Genomic DNA, 20,089 nt, shown 5'->3' with positions numbered 1-20,089 from the left:
CTCCTATAGTCCAAATACATGCAGTTTGTGTGGTTATATTAATTGATGATTATAAATTGCCCATAGGTGTCCGTGTTGAATGTGAATGGTTTTCTGTCTCTCTGTGTTAGCCTTGTGTGTACCCCATCTCTCGCCTTCTCCAGCTTGGCTCATTTGATGAGGCATGTGATTAATAGTGGGTCAGTGACTACCTCCTAAGAGACAACTCAGAAATAAATACCTGAAGAAGGCTCTTGAATGTGAGGTGAAAAATCTTCAAAAAAAATGTAAAGTCCAGTAACTTTCTTTTTAAACTCTCAAGATGTTCATGATGGAAACAAATTCACCTGGGTGAGATTTCCTGAACAAGTACTGAGACACCCAAAAACCACCCTGTGTAGGATGAGCTTGCACGTACAGAAGATGCATCTTATTAAATAAAGTTGACTCATAGGTCATAGACGGTTATTTAGTGGCAAACTGGGCAGGAACATATGACATGTCTTTTCTTGGCTCTCAAAAAAGTTAATGAATGTAAAGCCTCCATAATACAATTGGTAATCGTTGTGTTGTATGTCATTTCTTTGTTATGCTAGGAAAGTGTTCAGTAGGCGCACTGATTAATGGAAACATGTGAACATGCATTTAAATGCAGCATATAACGCAAAAACAGTTTGTATATTTCTCATGAACTTTAAAGTCAGTATTTGGTATTGCCATCTTTATTGTTCAAAACAGCTTTAACTCTTTTTTGTAATTTCTTTAAGTAGTCTTCAGGAATAGTTGTCCGGGCTTTTAAAGAACATTACAAACCTCTTCTTTGGATGTTGGCTGAATGGAACTGTCCAATCTCTGAGGAGGCTAATCTAAGGCTGATTGTGTCCTCTTCCCTACATCTTAGCAGGGCATTTTATGGCATGAATTTAAAGTTAATTAAAGTTAATGAAAATTAAATTAAAGTTTTAATCCGTATTTCCGAAGAAATTACAATACTGCATAGTATTGTATACTGCATATTAAATCCAGCAGCAAAAGGCAGATCAAAATAAGACTGGTCTAAAAAGAAACTTTCAGTTACTGACAGACAAGACTTCAACCTTTTGGGGCATTACAAGGCTTGTGTTTTTCATTAAAAAGACATGAATAATAACTAATGATTAAATACTGAGTTGTCTATAAACACATAGTGAGTGAAAAAGCTGAGTGAACAAGAAACAATGCATCATGGGACGCCCCCAGCAGTCTATGCCTATAGCCGCATAAATAAGGGAGGATTCAGGGTCACCAGATCCAATCTTAACTATATACTTTATCAAAAAAGGCAGTCCTACATATTTGTTTAATATCCACAGGACATATCCTGGTCAAAAACTAGTCCAAGACTCCTAACAATATTACTGCTGGCCAAGGTAATGCTATTCAGAGTAAGTATGTGTTTAGACTATGTTAAAAAATGAGGAGTGGCAGCAGTAAATCTATCTTTCCTCATTTTTTACATTTAAAAAAAATGTTGCTTAATGCTGTCTGTCTCAGCCCCAGTAAAACTGCATATGCTGTAAGAAATTTGTGGTGATGTGGCAAACAGAGACCAAAGAAAGTGATTGATATTTTGCGAGTATTATGGGCGACGTAACTGCTTGACCTAAGACTTGAGATATAAAAGAAAGTGTGAGTGAGACGGCTTCTATGTAGAAGTAACACAATGTTAATTAAAAGAATTTTCTTTGTCAGCAGATGAAGTGACATCGCCTTACTCAGTTGCGTAATGTTTAGTGTGTTTAGTAAAATCTGAAACTACCTTTTAACTGACAAACACAACAGCACTGAGCTCTTTTATCTAATGGAAACATTTGTGTTACAGGCTCTCTCTAAAGATTGAACCTGGCAACAGTTCCCCTCGCATTGCTTCTTCTAAAGAAGACCTGGCAGGTAAGTCACACATGGTTGAACTGCACTGATAAAAAGCCCTGCAGATATCCTGCACTTCCACCAAGTTGTACTCAAAACAAAAATTATTAGCTTTTTCTGTCAAGTCCACAAGGCAGGGTTATTATAGTTACCTGAAACTGAACGAAAAAGTTCAACTAAATGTGAAAAAACATTTTAGTTAACTAAAATAAAAATAAAAACTAGACGTAAAAAAAACTTTGAAGTAACTGAACTGATTTTTGTGGAAGAAATTTGCTTTGTTTTTAGTATCTATTAGTTTGGTTAAAAAAAGAATTACAACTTGCCTGATGACTCATTGATAGACACGTTTATTGCGTGTTTATGGTAATACCTGTGCTAATTTTCCAAGCCCTCCATGCAGTAATAAATTTAAAAGATATAACTGTGAAACTGATGGAAACTAAAGTAAAACTAAACATTTTAGAACAATAAAAACTAAACTGAAATAAGAAAATCCAAAAACCTGAAATGGAAAAAGGAAATAAAAATAAAACCTAATTAGAAAATACAAAACTATAATAACTCTGCTGCATGTTCATGACCTTAGAGTTTTTATAAAAAGTACACGTAAAGTACACTATGTGAAGTGCCCTGATGACAGTTGTTTTGATTTGGTGCTATTTAGATTTACCTGGGCTCTGATAATTCAATTCTGAATTGAACTGAATTGAAATGAACACTAGCATTTAGCATCAGTATTAACATTTACTTTACACTAAAAACAGAAAAAAAATTGGGTGTGTTAAAAAGAATAATCAGAAATAAACACAACTGTTCCTGTGGTGAAACAGATCACGCACACACACAGGCACACACATATACTTTTCTGTAGCCCTGTAGTTCCCACAGGTACTCCTACTGTTCATATTTTCACCATTTCAGTAACCAAGTGAAAGCTATCAGTAGCTAACAACATGAACAAAGAAGCCATCCTCTTTCTATTAAACCTTCATTTTTTACAGCATCGTGTACCTGGTGGTTTAGACTCTAATGGTGTATTAGTTTATAGTCATTACATGCGGGTGTAACCAACATTTACGTCATAATGTCACATGCTGTGCTTTAGTGCACTGCACTGATAGAAACATTTACCATTTAAGTGATGGTGTTCATTTATTAGTGTAGCATGATGAAGACTACATTCAGGGTTATTTTCTACCCATCTCTACCAGGAAGTAATGTCAGCATCATACAGATAGACCCACTTCTCTGTGTTCTTATGGTTTGGGAATATGGGGATGAGCCAGCACCAGGTTTTTAAAAATCTAAAGTCATGGTTTTATAATGAATCTGAAGATTTGACTTGGCAAGGAGTAATTATTGTCTTGCAGAGGTGGCAAAAGTACAGACATTCTTTACTTATAAGTATGGTATAGTATAAGTACACATAGTTGTGTTAAAAACATCTAATTCAAAAATGAGAACATTACATTTAAGCTGTGCACAGTTTGTATGTTTGATACTTTTTATCTTTAGTGCTAGCTAGAAGCTTATAACTTGTGGATAGATGCACTAATAATGCAGTTCAGGGTCATTCTGCTCGCAATAAACTCTGAGTTTAGCGCTGTAATTGATACATAAGGTTTTAGCTTGTTTAATCTCTTTGTATATGATAAGTCCCGGTAACAGATACACCAATATGATTGTCTTTTATATGTTATTGTTCCCTAAAATTTGGGCTCAATCAGATTGATGAATTTGATGAATCAAAGGCAAGTAGGAAATAAACATTTTCCTCAGATGTCTTAATGTAACAAGTCTGTTATTAAAATGTAAGGAGTAATAAGTAGAGATATTTTTGTAAAAATGTAGAGAGTGTTCAATTGAAGTACAGATACCTAAAAATTGTATGTTATTTCCCACCCGTTGCCTTGTAAATACTATATGATACTGGTTCTTATATAGCACTTTTCTACTCTTCTGAGCACTCAAAGCGCTTTACACAACTTGTGCATTCACCCATTCACACCCATTCGCATCTGTTTAGCTAGCTAGCTTGATTGAAATAGAAACAAACAATAAAACACACACAAATGTAATGAAATTCAGTTATTAAACATAAACTAAATTGCCAAACACACATATGAATTTGAGTGGCATCCCATATGGTATGTGGCCGACACCATATTGAAGCATACATAGCCTTTAATATGGTGTCGTCCCACTGTTTGCAGCAATAACAACAGCTTTGACTTGATTCTTGTAAGAATGCTTTTCATAAGGTTTAGGAATGTCTTTATAGACTTTTTTTAGGATTCTTCTGGAAGTGCAGGTCAGACAATGCTGTTGAATGAGAAGGCCTCATCTAACTTTCTAATTTTAATCAACCTCATATTATTATTATTATTTTGTGACGGAGTCAGAAGCATGAGAAACTTTATTTATCAGGAACCATGCACAGTGGCACTAATCTCATATGCAAAAACATACTTTGTATCAGATTTAACTACTAGTTCATTTTAATTTGCAAATTCTGGGCAGGTGAATATAATGAAAATAAATCTCCAAGTAAGCATGTTGGATGTAAGAGAAATGGTGTAATGTGGCAATTCTTTTGATATCCAAGACTCACTGGTACTTCTTTAGTGCTTTTTTACTCTAGTTGAGCCTTCATTGAAGCATAAGCGCTTCATTCTCACGATAACATTCACAGAAACACTCCCACTCCAATTAATATATGGGGCATCTCAGGGCTCAGTATCTTTCCCAAAGATGCTTTCACATGTAGACTGGAGGAGCTGGGGACTGAGGCATCTGGGCATTCTCCTGAATTACAATGCTCTGCTCTCATCCAGCTGGCTAAGTAGATAAGAGCAACTAGAACCTGTAATTTAATTGTGCAGTGCTAGTGTAACATAGCAGAAACCTTTTTGTTAAAGCAGTTTTAGATTAGGAACCAGTGGAAAAGATGTTGTAGACATCCAGATTTTGGAGGGGTGGTTTCAGTTTTAAAAAAAAAACAACAAAAAACTAATGTAGAGGTGAACACAATGTTTTGGCTAACTAAGGGATTACCTGATTTACTGTCACCAGGCTGTCTCATACTGTGAGTGCATGATAGCAGCTAATGGTACTCTCCTCTTGTTGCTTTGATGAAGATTTGCAGTTACATAACATGGCAGAAAAGGGGTGTTCTGGCTGTGTCCACTGTCTTGTTGGCTCAGTCAGTATAAACAAATCTCATGCACTTCACACAATGCCAAACCGAAGAATTCGGTTTGCTCACTCTCTTTGTGTAAGACTGAGAAAATGTGGTGGACTGTACTGATCAGTTTCACCATCACTGTGTCTGACAAGGTGAAACCGTTTAAATGTTGCTGCTCTGTGTGACGTTAGCACCCTTACAATTTTCCATTCTCATTTTAATAATTATCCTTGTAAGCCTGTGACTGAATTCTTCGTGGCAGAGACTCCTCACTGTGGTTAATTTCATCCAATCTGTTTTGTAATGTCTGAGCAGCAGATCAAAAAGCTAAACAAGCCTGTATGTGTGCTTGCCACACAATCACTGGGAATGACTGTTCAAAGAACTGTTGTAAGGTAACAGCAGAATTTTACTGCTGCAGACAACCTGCCAGGCCTGCTTTGTCTGAATTGCTTCTCCTGTTGGCAGTCTGAGAAAAACTAAAGGACTGGTTTTAATTTAAATTATAATCTTTTCATCACACAAAACAAATATATTTTAACCTTTACAGCATACAGACAGAGTATAAGCAGCATGTATTAACTTCCGTAACAGCAAGAAGAGGCAGCCCTCCAGCAGCAGAACCCTTATCTCAACATCATGGAGTTACTCTGAGATTACGAAAACAGGCAAAAAGCACTAAACAATGTGTTTGCTAAGTACCTTCTACCTAGACAAAAGCAGCAAACAAGAGTAGATTTGATTTTTGTGCTAAACCAGTTAACCTGTCTCATAATAACCTAAAAACAGATCCAACATTTTCTAGCGCATTCTGAAAATGCACTTTTCAGCACAGTGTGTCTCAGTTTTTCTTTTTTTCCTCCACATCATTCTACTCTTATTATGAAGAAATGCTGCAGTCATATATTAAAGACTCTTGTCAGCATATCATTTTGGCTTAACTGTTGTTCTTTGGTGAGGTATGGGAGGCAATGGGTAATGGTTTATTTCTTAAAAAAGGCTGAAAAACACACAATGATTCCCACCTCTTGCTGATGAAACTAACCGCCAATAAAATCACTCTCACTTAGAATAGTTACAATCATGTGGTAAATTAAAGAAAATACTTTTGGCAATTAAAGAAATAAAAATTAGAGTTTTCATTAGACTTATTCTGCTGAGTGTGAATGTTTCCAGAGCAAGCAACAATAATCCAAAACAGCAGGAGTTTTTGTCAGCTGATAATTAAGCCATATTAAGAACGTTCTTTCCCGGAAAGATCACTTTATTCCCAGGTTCGGGACAAGAAACTGCCTTAATGTGTGTTATATTCCTTCAATTTACCTTTACTGCACTGCAATACTGATTGCTAATAGAGCTCTAAATCTATTCCTCCTGCTGGTAGAACGATTCTGATTTCAACAAATTCCACATTACATCATGACTGGGAATGCATCTGCTTTCCCAACAACCCCACCAATAGACACAATCATATACAGCTGCTTGTATGTCTTTTGTTCAGCTCTATATGCTCCATATGAGATCAAAAGATCCTGCTATACTAAAAACTCTTTAAAAAAAAATAACTTCATGCAAATCTAAAGTGTTCAAAGCTGAGCATGCTGAACACAGACTGGCCTTATGGGTCCCAAATGGTCAGAATGACTGGCCCCCAGTGGGTTTCCAGTGAGGGGGAACGCACAGTGACTCAGAGGTTCCACTGGCGCAGAAAGCACATAGGAACAGTGGATCAATTTACTAGTCCATCAGCAGTGCTGCCAGAAATGATGATAAATTTATGTAGGCACTTACACGGGATGACTGCACTGATTAATTATGTTAACAAAGGCTTTTATGTGGTCAGTTTGCACCTTACCAGTGCCCTCTAGTGGCTGTGGTGTTGAGTTGTTTTTTTTAATACACCCTGAGGTCTCAGAGTGTGGCCAGCAGGCCAGTGGAAGCCCTTGGTACCTTTTTATGTGCATTTATAAGGAATGCAGTTCTAAGGCCTTTGAAATGAGAATAAACATATGCATGTATGTGTTTCATTTGTAGCATCCCATTAAATGTAAACCCTGTTTAAATTCAAGTCTGAAAGGATTTGTGATTGGCCAGAGGTCCTCTGTCATCAACTATATTTTATTTTAGTGAATTTGTTTTACACACTAATTGAATTACAATATGATTATGGGTTTTGTTGATTTTTGGCCAGTGTTTTCACAAAATCCTGCTTTAATGCTCCATAAGCCTTAATTCTCTGCATTGTTAATAATTTATCTAGTTTCTAATATCAGAAGTGTTCTTTGTGCCTTAATATATTATTTAAGGTCTCACACAGACTAGTAACCAATAAGCGGCATATAACCTGAAAGTCTCAATACCAGGCAAATAAAGGACTCGTACTTGTTCCACTGCTGCTTTTGTTTGCTACTTTGAAGATGTGAAAGAAAGAAATTCAGATATACAGTAACCAATTTATCATGAACCATTTTTTTTCGCTGTCAGAAGAAAATCATTGTGAAATAATAAATGTGAATGGGATTAAATAAGACACATGAGTTCCAAGTAACCAAAGTAGCCTACTATAAGTCAATTTAAAAGAGTTGCACATAAGTAAATTGCACATAAGTACTATTAATGACCTTTTATGTTTCAGGTCTGTGTGAGGTATCAGCCTCTATGAGGTATAACCGACGACCTACTTGCCCTGATGCGTCTGTGGGGGTTCATATTCCCACCCCCCCTCCCTCTCACCACAGGAAGAGTCACAGTCTGGGAAACAAGTAAGCAGAACAAGCTATTACCAATTTTAATAGTAGTAATAATATTAAAACAATATTATTAAAAGAATTCATCCTCATGGCATGTTCTTGTTTAACATTTTGGAGCACAAGCCTTTATTAGGGAATTAAACAGACTTCACTGAAAGCAACACAGAAAAATACACTGTACTGAATACAAATAATATGAGTGCTCATAGAAGGAGAAACTAATGCTTTTTTAAAAGCAGTAAAATCCAAGTCATTCTTGGCCTATAATGTATAAATCCAAAATGTTTCCAAAAAGCTTTCATTGACTGGTATGGAAAGGAATGGTTTGAAAAGGAATGGTTGTAATATGGACAGTGCACTGTTATGGGGGTGTAGGTAGTCCCATAGTCCAATTCATGGTCTGCAGTGTACAATGACTGATCCATGGTTGCCCATTTGTTCTGTATCTGTATTCTCCAGTTGTTTGATCATTTTGTACACATCAGTATTGTCCTCAACAAAAGCAGGGTAATGAGTTATAAACAAATCTGACTTGGAAAAAAAAAATCTGTGTAATATAATAACTCTGTAAGGTTGTCATTGCCTAACTGGTGTTTGGAATTCCCATGCTGCTCTTTCCATATGAAGGGGTGACAAACAAAGGAGAGTTACCCAACAGGAAGCCATTAAGGCCATTAAATAACCTGCCTTAAATGAAGACTTACTGTCTTTCTATAAACTGTTTACACCATTTGAGATGCATTCATGTTATTTGTAATTAGTAGTATGATGTGTTGGTTATGGAATATTTGTTTATTTGATAAATATCATAGACTTTACATGCATTCAAAATATTATTTAAAAATAGAGGACTTTGGAGTTGTTTGTTGTTTAATCCCACTAATGTAATGTTGGCCGTTTCCAACAGAGCACAATAAAATGGTAGAAAGATGGGAACAAAATAAAGAAAACACATGCAACATGTTAGGCACACTTGTCGAACTCCAGGCCTTGAGGACCGGTGTCCTGCAGGTTTTAGATGTGTCCTTGATCCAACACAGCTGATTTAAATGCTTAAATTACCTCATCAAGATTTCTTGAAGTTCTCTAGAGGCCTGGTAATGAACTAATCATTTGATTCAGGTGTGTCGACCCAGGGTGAGATCTAAAACCTGCAGGACACTAGCCATTGAGGCCTGGAGTTCGACACCCCTGTGTTAAATGAATGAATTCTTGTCCAGAAAATAATATTGTCTTTTATTCTTGTTCTATAATTGCACAGTTATAGAACAAGAATAGAACAAGCAGAAAAAAGGATGGTAGATTTAAAGTGAACTTCAAGGCCATGAAATGCTTCTGTTACCTACAATCAATGTTCAGGATTTCTATACCTGAGCCATGACATGACACATAAAATGTACAACCAGCATCTCTGTTTCATTGATTGTCTGATGGTTGATCTCTGTCCACAGTGTGATGTGTCAGTATGGCATGTCAGAAAGCAGGAGTGCCACATTTCCTATAGAGAAAACACGACACCTGCTGGATGACAGCTTCTTAGAATCTCAGAGCCCAGTCAGAAATGATCCGCACAGTACATCTGTGTCCAATGGCCTGTCATTAGGTATGTGTGATGAAAATATTCCCAAGTATTCAATTTATTAGCAAAACCAAATCTTTAGACTTTTACATTTCTTTTTTTCTTTTTTTCCCATAATAGGCAGTAGTGAAAGTTCCTTTTGGGAGGAGCTATCACCTGCAGTGGAGAGGTGAGAGACAATTATAATTGTAACAATTTTGAAATAAGAATTTTTTTTAAATGACATTTTTTTCCCCCCACAAATTTTCACATTAACAGGAAAAAAGAACTTTGTTTTAGAACCACTAATAGGTTTTAGTACAATGAGATGAAAAGACTATTATCAACAGTATTTTGGTCAGTCTCTTTAGAATTTATCACCCCGTTGTCCTTATACTGAAGCTATGATAAATTCATTTTCAAATTTTCAATGAGGCTTAAAGTTATTAGAACAGCAGTTCTCTATAGTTAACAGATATTCCAGAAAGAGGAAATGCAATTTTGCAAATGAGGTAGATTATTTTCTGTGTAGAGGCTGGGAGTGGACAATATGACCTGTTTAGTCATATATTACTGTAAAGTGTTGACTTTGGTTTACACTTTGGGTTCGATGATGTTGAGCACTGACCTATCCAACCACGAAGGCTGACTATGATAATTTATGACAAACAGGGGCCGCATGTATGCAACACTGGGCCCGAACTGGAGGGTCCCTCTTCGCAACTCTCCCCGGAGCCGAAGCTATGTTTACAGGTACAGTGAATCAACAAAGTAAGAAATCAGTATTACAGTCTTAAAAGAGAATGAAGTCATTATTTGTATTTGACACACTCTAATGTTTGATGTTTTAACTCCCTTCATTTCCTGACTGCTTGGATGTTAGAATGATGTTGCTTTGCTTTCCACTTAATTAAAAAGAGCTTTTCTAGTTATAGAAACACTGACTGTATTTTGTGATATGGTCATTGTTTAAGTCTCTAAAGTATCCGTTTACCAAATTAAGTAGGAAAACACCACACAGTGACCTTCATGGTTTGCCAGCATCTATTTTTAGAAACAATTATGGATGTTCCTTTTGTTTAAAGAGTCTCTTAAAGGTAGCTTTAACTGCACTCACTGAGCTCTGAATACTGTTTTAGTTGCTTACAGTGTTAAATGTTCTTTACTACCCAACATCCTTAGCTACTCTGCTACCAACTCCTGCTATGGATGCAGTGAAGCTGGTAGTGTGACCATTGAAGGACCACTGCGAAGGAAAACACTGCTGAAGGAGGGACGGAAGCCCAAGGTATGGTGAACTTTCATTGTTGTTTAAGTTAGTTATTTTTGCATTCAGTCTAGTACTGAATATCAGCAACTTTAAAAAACAAACAAACTGTGAGCTGATAGTGAGCTGTTGTCAGCCTCTCTATATATTTTTATCTAACAGTTGTCCTCGTGGACCAGATTTTGGATCATTTTGTCTGGATCAACACTGACGTTCTATGGAGCAAAAGCACTGAGGGACTCTGAGAGGAAGCATGTAAGTGTGATGCCTTGGAAACATGAGTCTACACCTAAAGTCATGTGAAAAAGAAAATACCCCCTCTTCCAGTTGTAAGGTTTTATGTATGAGCACATAATTACAAAAAAGTCTGTTCTTTACTGTGTTTAAACTTTATTTAAATAAAAGCTCAGATGAAAAACAAAACGAGACAATTGAAAGATGAAGGAGTGTGTGAAAAACTAAATACACCTAATTAGGGCTGCAATTAGCAATTCCTAGTTATTGAGTATTCTGTTGATTAATCAAGTAATTGGATAAGAAATGCTTTTGTCGTATTAATGAAGACTAATAAATATTCAAAATAGAAAAAACACGGGTCTGAACTGCTCATTGGTTTGCATTTCAGAAGTTGCAAGGTTTTAAGTTTAACTGCATACAACATCTGTTAAAAATGTTTTGATTGTATTTAACCCATATAAAATTTTATGTTTTTAAAGAAAACATTTTCTTAAATGCATAACTAAATAAATAATCTCAAGTACAGTCAAAGCTCAAAGTAAAATAAAATAAGGCATAAAATAAAACTGCCTATACTCTGCTTTTATGGAATGCTTTCTTAGGGCCCCAATATATCATTTTGTCATTTTAGTTGGCTTTTGGGACAAAAGCAGGTAGTGTGACAATGATAAAATAATAATAAAAGCATTAGGAATTATTTGACATTAACCTTGTCCTTAATTTGGTTGTACTAGATCATGGCAAGAGAAACAAACACGAAACTCTTTAGAACAGAGGCTGCAAATTTTATCTTATTACTGAAAATATATTATTATTGTTATTATAATTATTAGTGTGACTACTAGACGTTGGCGGCCCTTTTGTTTGGCTCTCTGTTAGTGTTCTATTGTGTGTTTTTCTTTCCGGGTGTGCTTTCAGTGCATTGGCAGTGTGTTTGGTATCATTGTCATGATCTTCACAATTAGATGCACTATTTTTATTTCTTAAGAACTTGACTTTCAGACACTGTTCATGTTGTGTAGGGTTTTTTGTTTTTTGTTTTTTTTATAACTTCTTCATTTGTACTTCACATGTCTGGAAATACACACTGCATTGAGCTGACAAATGCCAAGTTTTCAGTAACAGCTCTTTGAAAAGCAACTTGTTGAAGAAAAAGTATGCTTCTATGCCTGTCAAACTGTGTTATTTGTGGCACTTTAGTAGATTCCGCTAACACAATGTGATCAAATGATGTGTTTTTGTGACAGCCATCTAGTAACAAAATAACAAAGTTTTTATGTTCAAACAATTGTGTAAGTGGATTATTAAACAAAAAAATCATTCCACTGAAAATGGTCAGGTAGTAAGGACTGGTCTTTAAATGAGTGAAAAAGCAGCCAATATCTAACGAAAAATCTTGAAATGGCTTCAGAAACCACTTTTAAAAAAATACAAGGAAGTCTGACTCCCTGGGGTGCTGTGTAAAATGTCATGTGATTATTTTCCAAACTCATTAACCCATCTTTTATTCAGAACAGAGCATAGGAAACATATCAAATATTTAAAATGAGAAAATAATGTTATAAAGAGTTTTTCGCAAACCAAGTTTATTGTAATTTTTTATTAATTTTCAATATCTGCAACAGTGAATAGGGAAGTTTTTGTGACTACTGGATGTAATAATTTCAGATTTCTACAGTCATATGATGTGAAAATGATCACAGATGTACCTGGGGACATATTTTATGACTTTATTGTGGTGTTTGCAGAAAACTATTTGTGTCCCAATATTTATATATATTTTTATATCTGCTCATGCAGGAGTGAATGGCATAATATAGTGATTTAAAAAGCTAAAAATTTAAAATGCTCCCACCATAAACCTTGAAAATCTTCATACCTCCACTTGAAGATAGCTTGAACAAGGATATAAAGTTAATTTTAAAAAAAACTTGATAACAGCTTGGTTATATTCTTAGATATACTCCATTGTACAGCAGGACCTTGAGGCAAATTTGCTGGGATGTCCATTCCTGGAAAGATTGACAAATGTCTGAAGTGTTTTCCATCTTGTTGCTTTAGAATTGTGGGCTTTAAATTGTTTAGAAATGTGCTTATTACACTTCCTAGATTAATTGCTGATGTCTTTCCTATTCTTTTATAAAGGTAGCCACAGGTTACTTAATTCCTATTAAAGCAGATAAGGCTTTCCGTTACAAATTTGCACAGTGGTGCCTCTTTATTCGATTATGTTTTCTTTCCTGTTCATAGAAGAAATGAATGAATTGGCCGTCATGCATCAAATGCTGAAAATGAGAAGTTTATTTTTCTTAAAGCCTCTCCTCATTTTGAACAACACATTTGAAAAATGATGGAAAGAAACGTGTTGAATCCGTGTCGCAAAACTCTCAACGTTAGAACTCATCTCTCCACATCACATTTTTGTCTTTTTCTAGTCTAGAACACACTAAGCTTGTGCTCTGATGTAAAGTTGTAAGGAACTTTGATCTAACCCAAATGGTTAGTATTGGACAACTGGTCAAAATCTTTTGTGGCAAGCTTTAGTGAACAGTGATGACAATTGGACAATTGTCCAAGATATGGCGGGGCATTTGGAAACTACACACTACACTACTACACATAAAGATCTGCTGCTAATGTCTTGACACTTTCAGAGAAACTATGTCCACATTTTGGCTTTAAGTGTGCATTGCACAGCCACATAAAGTTGTATTTAAGGTGAAGGTTTTCCCCTGATAAGTGCAAAATTGTACAGTGAGGGCAAGTGGATAAATTCATTTTGTGCTCTGTGTTTGCCACAGTACAAGTCAAGGCCTTGCAAAAAGGTTTGTGTGACTGGCTGGATGGTGGTACTGCCAGATGACCCAGCCCGACCCAACATCTTCCAGCTCAGTGACCCAGAAAAAGGTCAGCCTCCCACCATCAGCAGAGCTTGCCTATTTTATTTGTCTTTTTTGTCTTTATTCATGTGACTATTTTAGATACTCACATGAAGACCATTTATGTCACTTTACAGGCAATGTTTACAAGTTCCAGACGGGGTCCAGGTTTTCAGCAATCATCTGGCACAAAAACCTAGAGGAGGCTTGTAGAAAAAGTAGACCTCAGGTAAGCTAAGCACACACAACATATCGTTAGGCTCGCTCTTCTGGTTTGGTCAGATTAAACAGTCCTTTTTCATTAAAACGTGATTTAAACAAATTTCATTTTATTTTATTAAAGCAGTATTCCTTCTTGTGTTGTATTTGCAGCACTGGTTGAGCTCAACTAGGTCCTGTTGATTTTTGAGGAGTAGCAGCTCTACTCTGAACCACTCTTAAATGACTGAACTCCTCATCCTGTCTCTAAGAGAGAGGCCAGTCAACCTTTAGAGAAGGTTTGCTTAAACCACTAGCATCTGCTAGCTTATTCTTTCAGTCACTACCTAAAGCTCATGACCATAGGTGAAGGTAGGGACGTAATAAATAAAAAAAACTACAGCTTTGCTAGGGATCAATCAGCTGATTTCAGTTCGTGTGTCAGAGGAGAAAAATAGTGGCACAGTCTCCATCGTGGATATGGACATTACTTTTATTTTTATTGCACAAAAGGATGAAAGCACGATGGTAAAGTGGAGACTTTTCAAGGACAGAAACAACTGCATTATACTGTTAACACAATTTTGGAACTTTGCAAGCACCTGCAAAGGAAGCATGCTAACACTAAGCTAGCCAAAAATCTAGAGTAATATTAAAGTTGAGTAAATGCTCACTCCAGCCCAGCACCATGATAAAGTGAGCTGCTGCTTAACTTCAACAGGTAACAAACTGATGAGCAGTCAGGCTGCAGCCTCTGTTTCTACCAGTTCAAGTTTCTAAAGTAGAATCACTGTGGCAGTTGCTTTAAAGCAGGAATGTCAAACTCCAGTCCTCGATGGCCAGCATCCTGCTTGCTTTTGAGATATCCCTGCCCTACCTGCTGCTGATTACCTGGATCAGGTGTGCTTTGCCAGTAAGAAGCTACAAGGGCAGGTTAGTTGGAAAACAAGCAGCACAGCAGCCCTCGAGGTCTGGAGTTCAACACCTGTGCTTTAAAGTCTCTTTGTGCTGGTTTCCATCTCTGATTTGTCCTGGTGTGTGGGGGCTGTAGCTTGTATTTATATTGTTAAATAGTAATTATGAGACTGTGTGTTTCAGATCATTTTACAGAGTAAAATGAAAGTAACATAACAAGTAGTATAACCAAAGTCTGTCTTCTGGGTGTAATTAAGTAACTTACTGTATTAATTTTAAGAAAAATTGTTCTGTGTATGTGCAATGATTAATTTTGAGTAATGACCCCAATACTCATCACAACAAAGAGAAGAAATGCCTCCAACATGCACAAACATTTGACCATGCAGCATGTAATTAATTTGCATGAATCAAAGTGGAGCCAAAGAGAAGTGATATCAATAATATAATTGGAATGCTAAATTCTTATCAATCCCTAGTCATCATTCTCTTCACCACAACGGACTGGTACAGGATCTGCCTCACTGAAGTCACAGTCCCAATCTGTGTGTCAATCTTCTGCTCCCCTCACTCATGAACAACATCTCAAAGACTCCTCCACTTGGGGCAGCAGCTTGTCCCTAATGAGTACTGTGCACTCCGCCCTTTTCCAGCTGAGGACCATGGCCTCATTCCTCATTCTTAATCTTTTATAGAATCATCAGACAGATGATGTTGTTTTGTGTTTAGTGAATCAAAAAAAAGGAACTGAAACAGCTATACAAATAGGAATGTGGTGTTTGTTAGTTTCAAAGTGTAAGCAAAAAACACACGTTTGCACATATAGATGCACAGAAATGTTTGTGTTCAGTCCTTTAGCTGGTCACCTTCAGCACTTCTGGTCTCCAGCCTGTCACTTACCGTGCATTCCTAGTTTTGCCAAATTATTTAAAAAAAATTATTTTAGTGAGTCAAGGTAAACTCAGGAGCATCTACATATTTGCAGTGCTGTTTCTCTAAACTAACTTGTATTACAGAGTGGTATATGTGATGCATACAGTTGTTTAGAGTTGCTATGAAAAGAATGTAAATTCAATGCTACAATTCAATTCAAGTTAGTTAACGTCAGTGCTAGCAACTTTCACAAGTTAGTTGTCAGCCATTAGGATTATCAAGGACTCAGAAAATAGCGTCATATAAGAAATTTTGGCTATTTTTGTGAACCGTATTGTAGAGATGGATGTTCCTTACTGTTGACAGTTGAAAGTGACCAATCACAGGAGAAGACACTAAACATTAAAGAACTGTCTGGGTACACAGTCTAGAAATTCTTCATCATATACCACATTCCCTCTTATTCAACCTACTAGTTGCTTGTTGTAATTTTTTTCATCACTTGTGCTGAATATCTGCTCTGTTCTCTCAACAGATACCTGCAAACCTTATGTCATTTGAATGAGAGCAGCCTTTATTGAGCAGGATATTATCGTGCCAAACTGTTGTTTGACAATTACAGACTGAATAAGGAATTTGATAATGCTGACATCAGCATTAGAGTCAAGAAGCATATGACACTGTCGAAGAAGCTCTGTGATGCTGGATGTGTGACTGTCGTGCCAGTGCACCTGCTTTGATCTTCACCAGAACAAGTCTTATATGATCTCTATAAAAATTCAATCAATGGAAGACTTTTGCTTGGTTGGATTCGTTCCCTAAGTTTCCATGTTCTCTGTTATTTGTTACGCTGCTATAATGTGTGCATGAAGACGTTGGTTTTTGGCCCATGTTGGGCTTATAATTGGGTGAAAAGATGCATCAGTGTATAAATGTGGATGACAGTGTTAGATGACTGTTAGATTTAGTTTAGTCTAAGTGTCATCGTCATAAGGAAGTGGAAGGTGGGAAGTGCACGTCCCCACTCATAAACTTTTATTCACCAGAAAAAATGTGACATCATCTCAAGGCCTCGTTAATTTAATGAAGGATCAGTACTGTAGCAAAAATGACAGAAGCTGAGTCTTCATTACCTTCAGCCCTGTGACTTACAGTTTGACTGAATCTAATCCAGAATAGAAGATTTGTACATACAAACGCAGGAATTAACCTTAAAGGTTGTTTTATGATTAAGATGCGATGCTCTTGTGGGGATGAAGCCCTGGATCTGTGTTTACCCCTGCTACCTCAGTTGGTAGTCCTTGTGTAAAATGTGCTTGCAAATGTATGTAACAAGATTTACAAACAATTAATATTTTCTACAGAACAAATTAAAAATAGTAAGATACCATGGAAACAATACTGAACAAAGAGGTGATTCCAGTTAATAAGCAGAAGACAGCCAGCTGTTGTCTACACCAGTATGCTGAGGCAGCTAGTTGAGTAAAATTAAAGTGAATTCCAATGAAATACCAAGTTTTCATTAATCAAATGTGTGTAAATACTGTATTTATGTATAAAAAGAGTTTATTTTTGACAATTGGCTGTAGAAGGGGAAAGGATATGATGGATTGTTGTTGATTCACCAGCTGCTGTGGGATTCTGCTCTTCAGAGACACTGTTGGTAAGCCCACCGTAAAACTTGGATGGACTCCTGTTCTCCAACTGAAGGACATCAGAATAAAACTCCATTAGCAATGGCATTAATTAATGATCTGCATCAAAATCAAAATATTATGTTGATTTTAAATACTAATTCTGTTTTATTGGATGGGACTTATTTTTTTGTAATTTTTACCAATAACTGAATCAGTGGTCAGAGGTGGCAAAAGTACAGCCGTGTGACAGTCAGCGAAGCTAGCCAGCTAGCTGGCTGGCTTAAATGGGTTTTCAAGTGAGAAGAACCATTTACTTTACTTAGGTAGATGTACAAATACTTTTTAGTAAAAAAATACTCCAGTAAAAGTTAAAGTACTGATGGGGGTGGCTGTAGCTCAGGTGGTAGAGCAGGTCATCTACTGATCGGAAGGTTGGTAGTTCGATCCCTGGCTTCCCCAGTCTGCATGCCAAATATCCTTGGGCAAGATACTAACCCCAAATTGCTCTCCGATACATCCGTCGGAGTATGAATGTGTGTGTGAATGTTACTTAGAAAGCACTTAGAAAAATGTGCTTGTGCGAATGGGTGTGAATGGGTTAATGTACAAGTTGTGTACAGCGCTTTGAGTGCTCAGAAAGAGTAGAAAAGCGCTATATAAGAACCAGTCCATTTACCATTCAACTTCTTTACTCAAGTGAAAAAGTACAGGCTCCTAAATATATATCCAAAGTAAGAAAAGTAGGTCTTTGAAGGACCTTTCCAAGCACGACTGTTTTGTGCAAAGCTAACTGATTCTCTTTCTACAGTGATATAATAGTGGTATATGGGAATACCAACTTTTTTGACTTTGCATCCACACCTAAACAGAAAAAATTTGTACAGTCAGGCGTTAACTTGAAATTTAGCAGGTGGGGGAACGATAAGATCAGTTGCAGTGACTCAACATGGGGAAAAGAATTACAACTCAATAATTTCTATTGTAAGCTATAGTAGATTTTCTTTGTGTACATGCTGTTATCAACTAACCTGTGTTGAGCTGCTTTGAGGTTTATTGCTGTTTGTGGATTTGCACAACTGAATTCAACAACATGTAACCCAAGTTTTCATGAGTTATCTTGGCTTTCCGTCCCTTACACATACAGTATACTGTTTATATTGTCTTTACCAAGTGAGTTTAAGCATTGTCAGCTTAAATCCAAATTCATCTCTGCTACACTTGCTGTAACCTAACACTGACCATGAACACCACAGCCAGTGTTCCCCTGTGAAAAACAGTGTTTCATCACAGTACAACAAGCTAACCTGTTTATCCTGCATTAAACTGCCAAGTATTTCAATAACACAAAATTAGTATACCTAGTTTGTTTTGCAGGACATTTCACAATATGAAAAACATAACTTCATATCATATACAGGTACAATTTAAATTAAAATGAGGACATATGTTTGCTTTAAATTCCCAGTTTATCAAATGTCACTGAGTAGTCCTCTTCTTTAAATAAATAAATCCTGTTTAAATCCTGTCTGTCTTACATCTGTTTTCATCTCTGAGTGAAGTTTTTGTTCTCCCTGCTAAATACAGCTACTGAGCCATTTGCACACAGACTCACTGTGTAACAAACTGCACACAAACAGTTTGTGTGGTTGGTGATATTGTTAACGTGATATGACACGTTAGAAACATCGCATTTTAAATCACCTGCCTGTTGTTGTTTTTGTTTTTTTTTAAGATATACATTTAGCATACTTTTTTCCCCTCTTTTCTCCTTTTGTATGTGATAAGCAACGATGATTGATATGCCAATAGAATTGTTGATTGATTGATTGATTGCTTGATGTGTGAAGGTGTGTAGTGATGTAAAATAATATCTTACCTCAAATGCGTTACCTCAAAAGTAACAAAGTATATTTGTGTTAAATATTTGTAGAGGGTATAAGTAAAAAGTTGTCAGAAAAATACTCAAGTAAAGTGCAGATACCTGAAAATTATTCTTTAGTGCAATTCTTTCACTTCTGTTAGTAATATGGGAATGCAAGAGTTAAAAGAGTTTACCTTTCTTTAAGTCTGCTTAACCAGTGAGCCAAATGAAGTTATATCAAGCTTCTTCATTATCAGTTTATTAAAGTCTCCCCTTGATTATAAATTCAGCATTATAGCCCATAAAGTGATATGGCAGGTAAAAGGCTCCAAGTAAGTTTGCTTGGAAATGTCTTTGACCTTATCGAAGCAACAACATCCTAATCCTAACAAGAAAGCATCATTAGGATTTGGCTAAACTAGATTATATCATGTGCAGGTAGAGCACATGATAGAGCAGGTCACCTACTGATCAGAAGGTTGGTGGTTCGATCCACCAACCCTCCTCCAGTCTGCATTTCAAGTATCCTTGGGCTAGATGCTAACCCCAAGTTGCTCTCCAGTGCATCCATCAGAGTATGAATGTGTGTGAATGTAGTTAGAAAGCACTGAGTATAGAGAAAGTGCCTGTGAGAATGGGTGGTACTGGGTGAATGTGGCATGTTGTATACAGCGCTTTGAGTACTCCAGGACAGTAAAAAAAAAGAAAAAAAAAGCGCTATATAAGAATCAGTCCATTTACCATTTGCATGTGCAACTACATTAGAAGGTGAAATTATTGGTATGACCAGAATGACAACACTAGAAAACAGAGTGAAAAGTCATCATAGAGAGAGAGATC

At 36.5% G+C, this 20,089-nt stretch overlaps 1 protein-coding gene across 2 annotated transcripts in view; it reads left to right on the top strand.

The window, feature by feature from the left end:
* LOC102794060 (ras-specific guanine nucleotide-releasing factor RalGPS1-like) overlaps window positions 1-18,911 on the top strand; it is an 80,382-nt gene extending 61,471 nt beyond the window's left edge. For both annotated transcript variants that reach the window (XM_035910594.2, XM_006797324.3), the window contains 10 exons: window positions 1,841-1,908; window positions 7,710-7,836; window positions 9,276-9,427; window positions 9,524-9,572; window positions 10,055-10,135; window positions 10,565-10,670; window positions 10,812-10,904; window positions 13,688-13,793; window positions 13,903-13,994; window positions 16,287-18,911. In XM_035910594.2, coding sequence (XP_035766487.1) covers window positions 1,841-1,908; window positions 7,710-7,836; window positions 9,276-9,427; window positions 9,524-9,572; window positions 10,055-10,135; window positions 10,565-10,670; window positions 10,812-10,904; window positions 13,688-13,793; window positions 13,903-13,994; window positions 16,287-16,316 — 904 coding nt within the window. In that variant the 3' untranslated portion in view covers window positions 16,317-18,911. The remainder of the gene's footprint in view (window positions 1-1,840; window positions 1,909-7,709; window positions 7,837-9,275; window positions 9,428-9,523; window positions 9,573-10,054; window positions 10,136-10,564; window positions 10,671-10,811; window positions 10,905-13,687; window positions 13,794-13,902; window positions 13,995-16,286) is intronic.
* Window positions 18,912-20,089: the final 1,178 nt, after the last annotated feature.

The sequence above is a fragment of the Neolamprologus brichardi genome, chromosome 7, assembly GCF_056152115.1.
Source record: "Neolamprologus brichardi isolate AB-2024 chromosome 7, ASM5615211v1, whole genome shotgun sequence".
In the NCBI taxonomy this organism is placed as follows: Eukaryota; Metazoa; Chordata; class Actinopteri; order Cichliformes; family Cichlidae; genus Neolamprologus; species Neolamprologus brichardi.
Note: the sequence above shows the minus strand (reverse complement) of the source record. Positions and strands in the feature narration are given on the sequence as shown.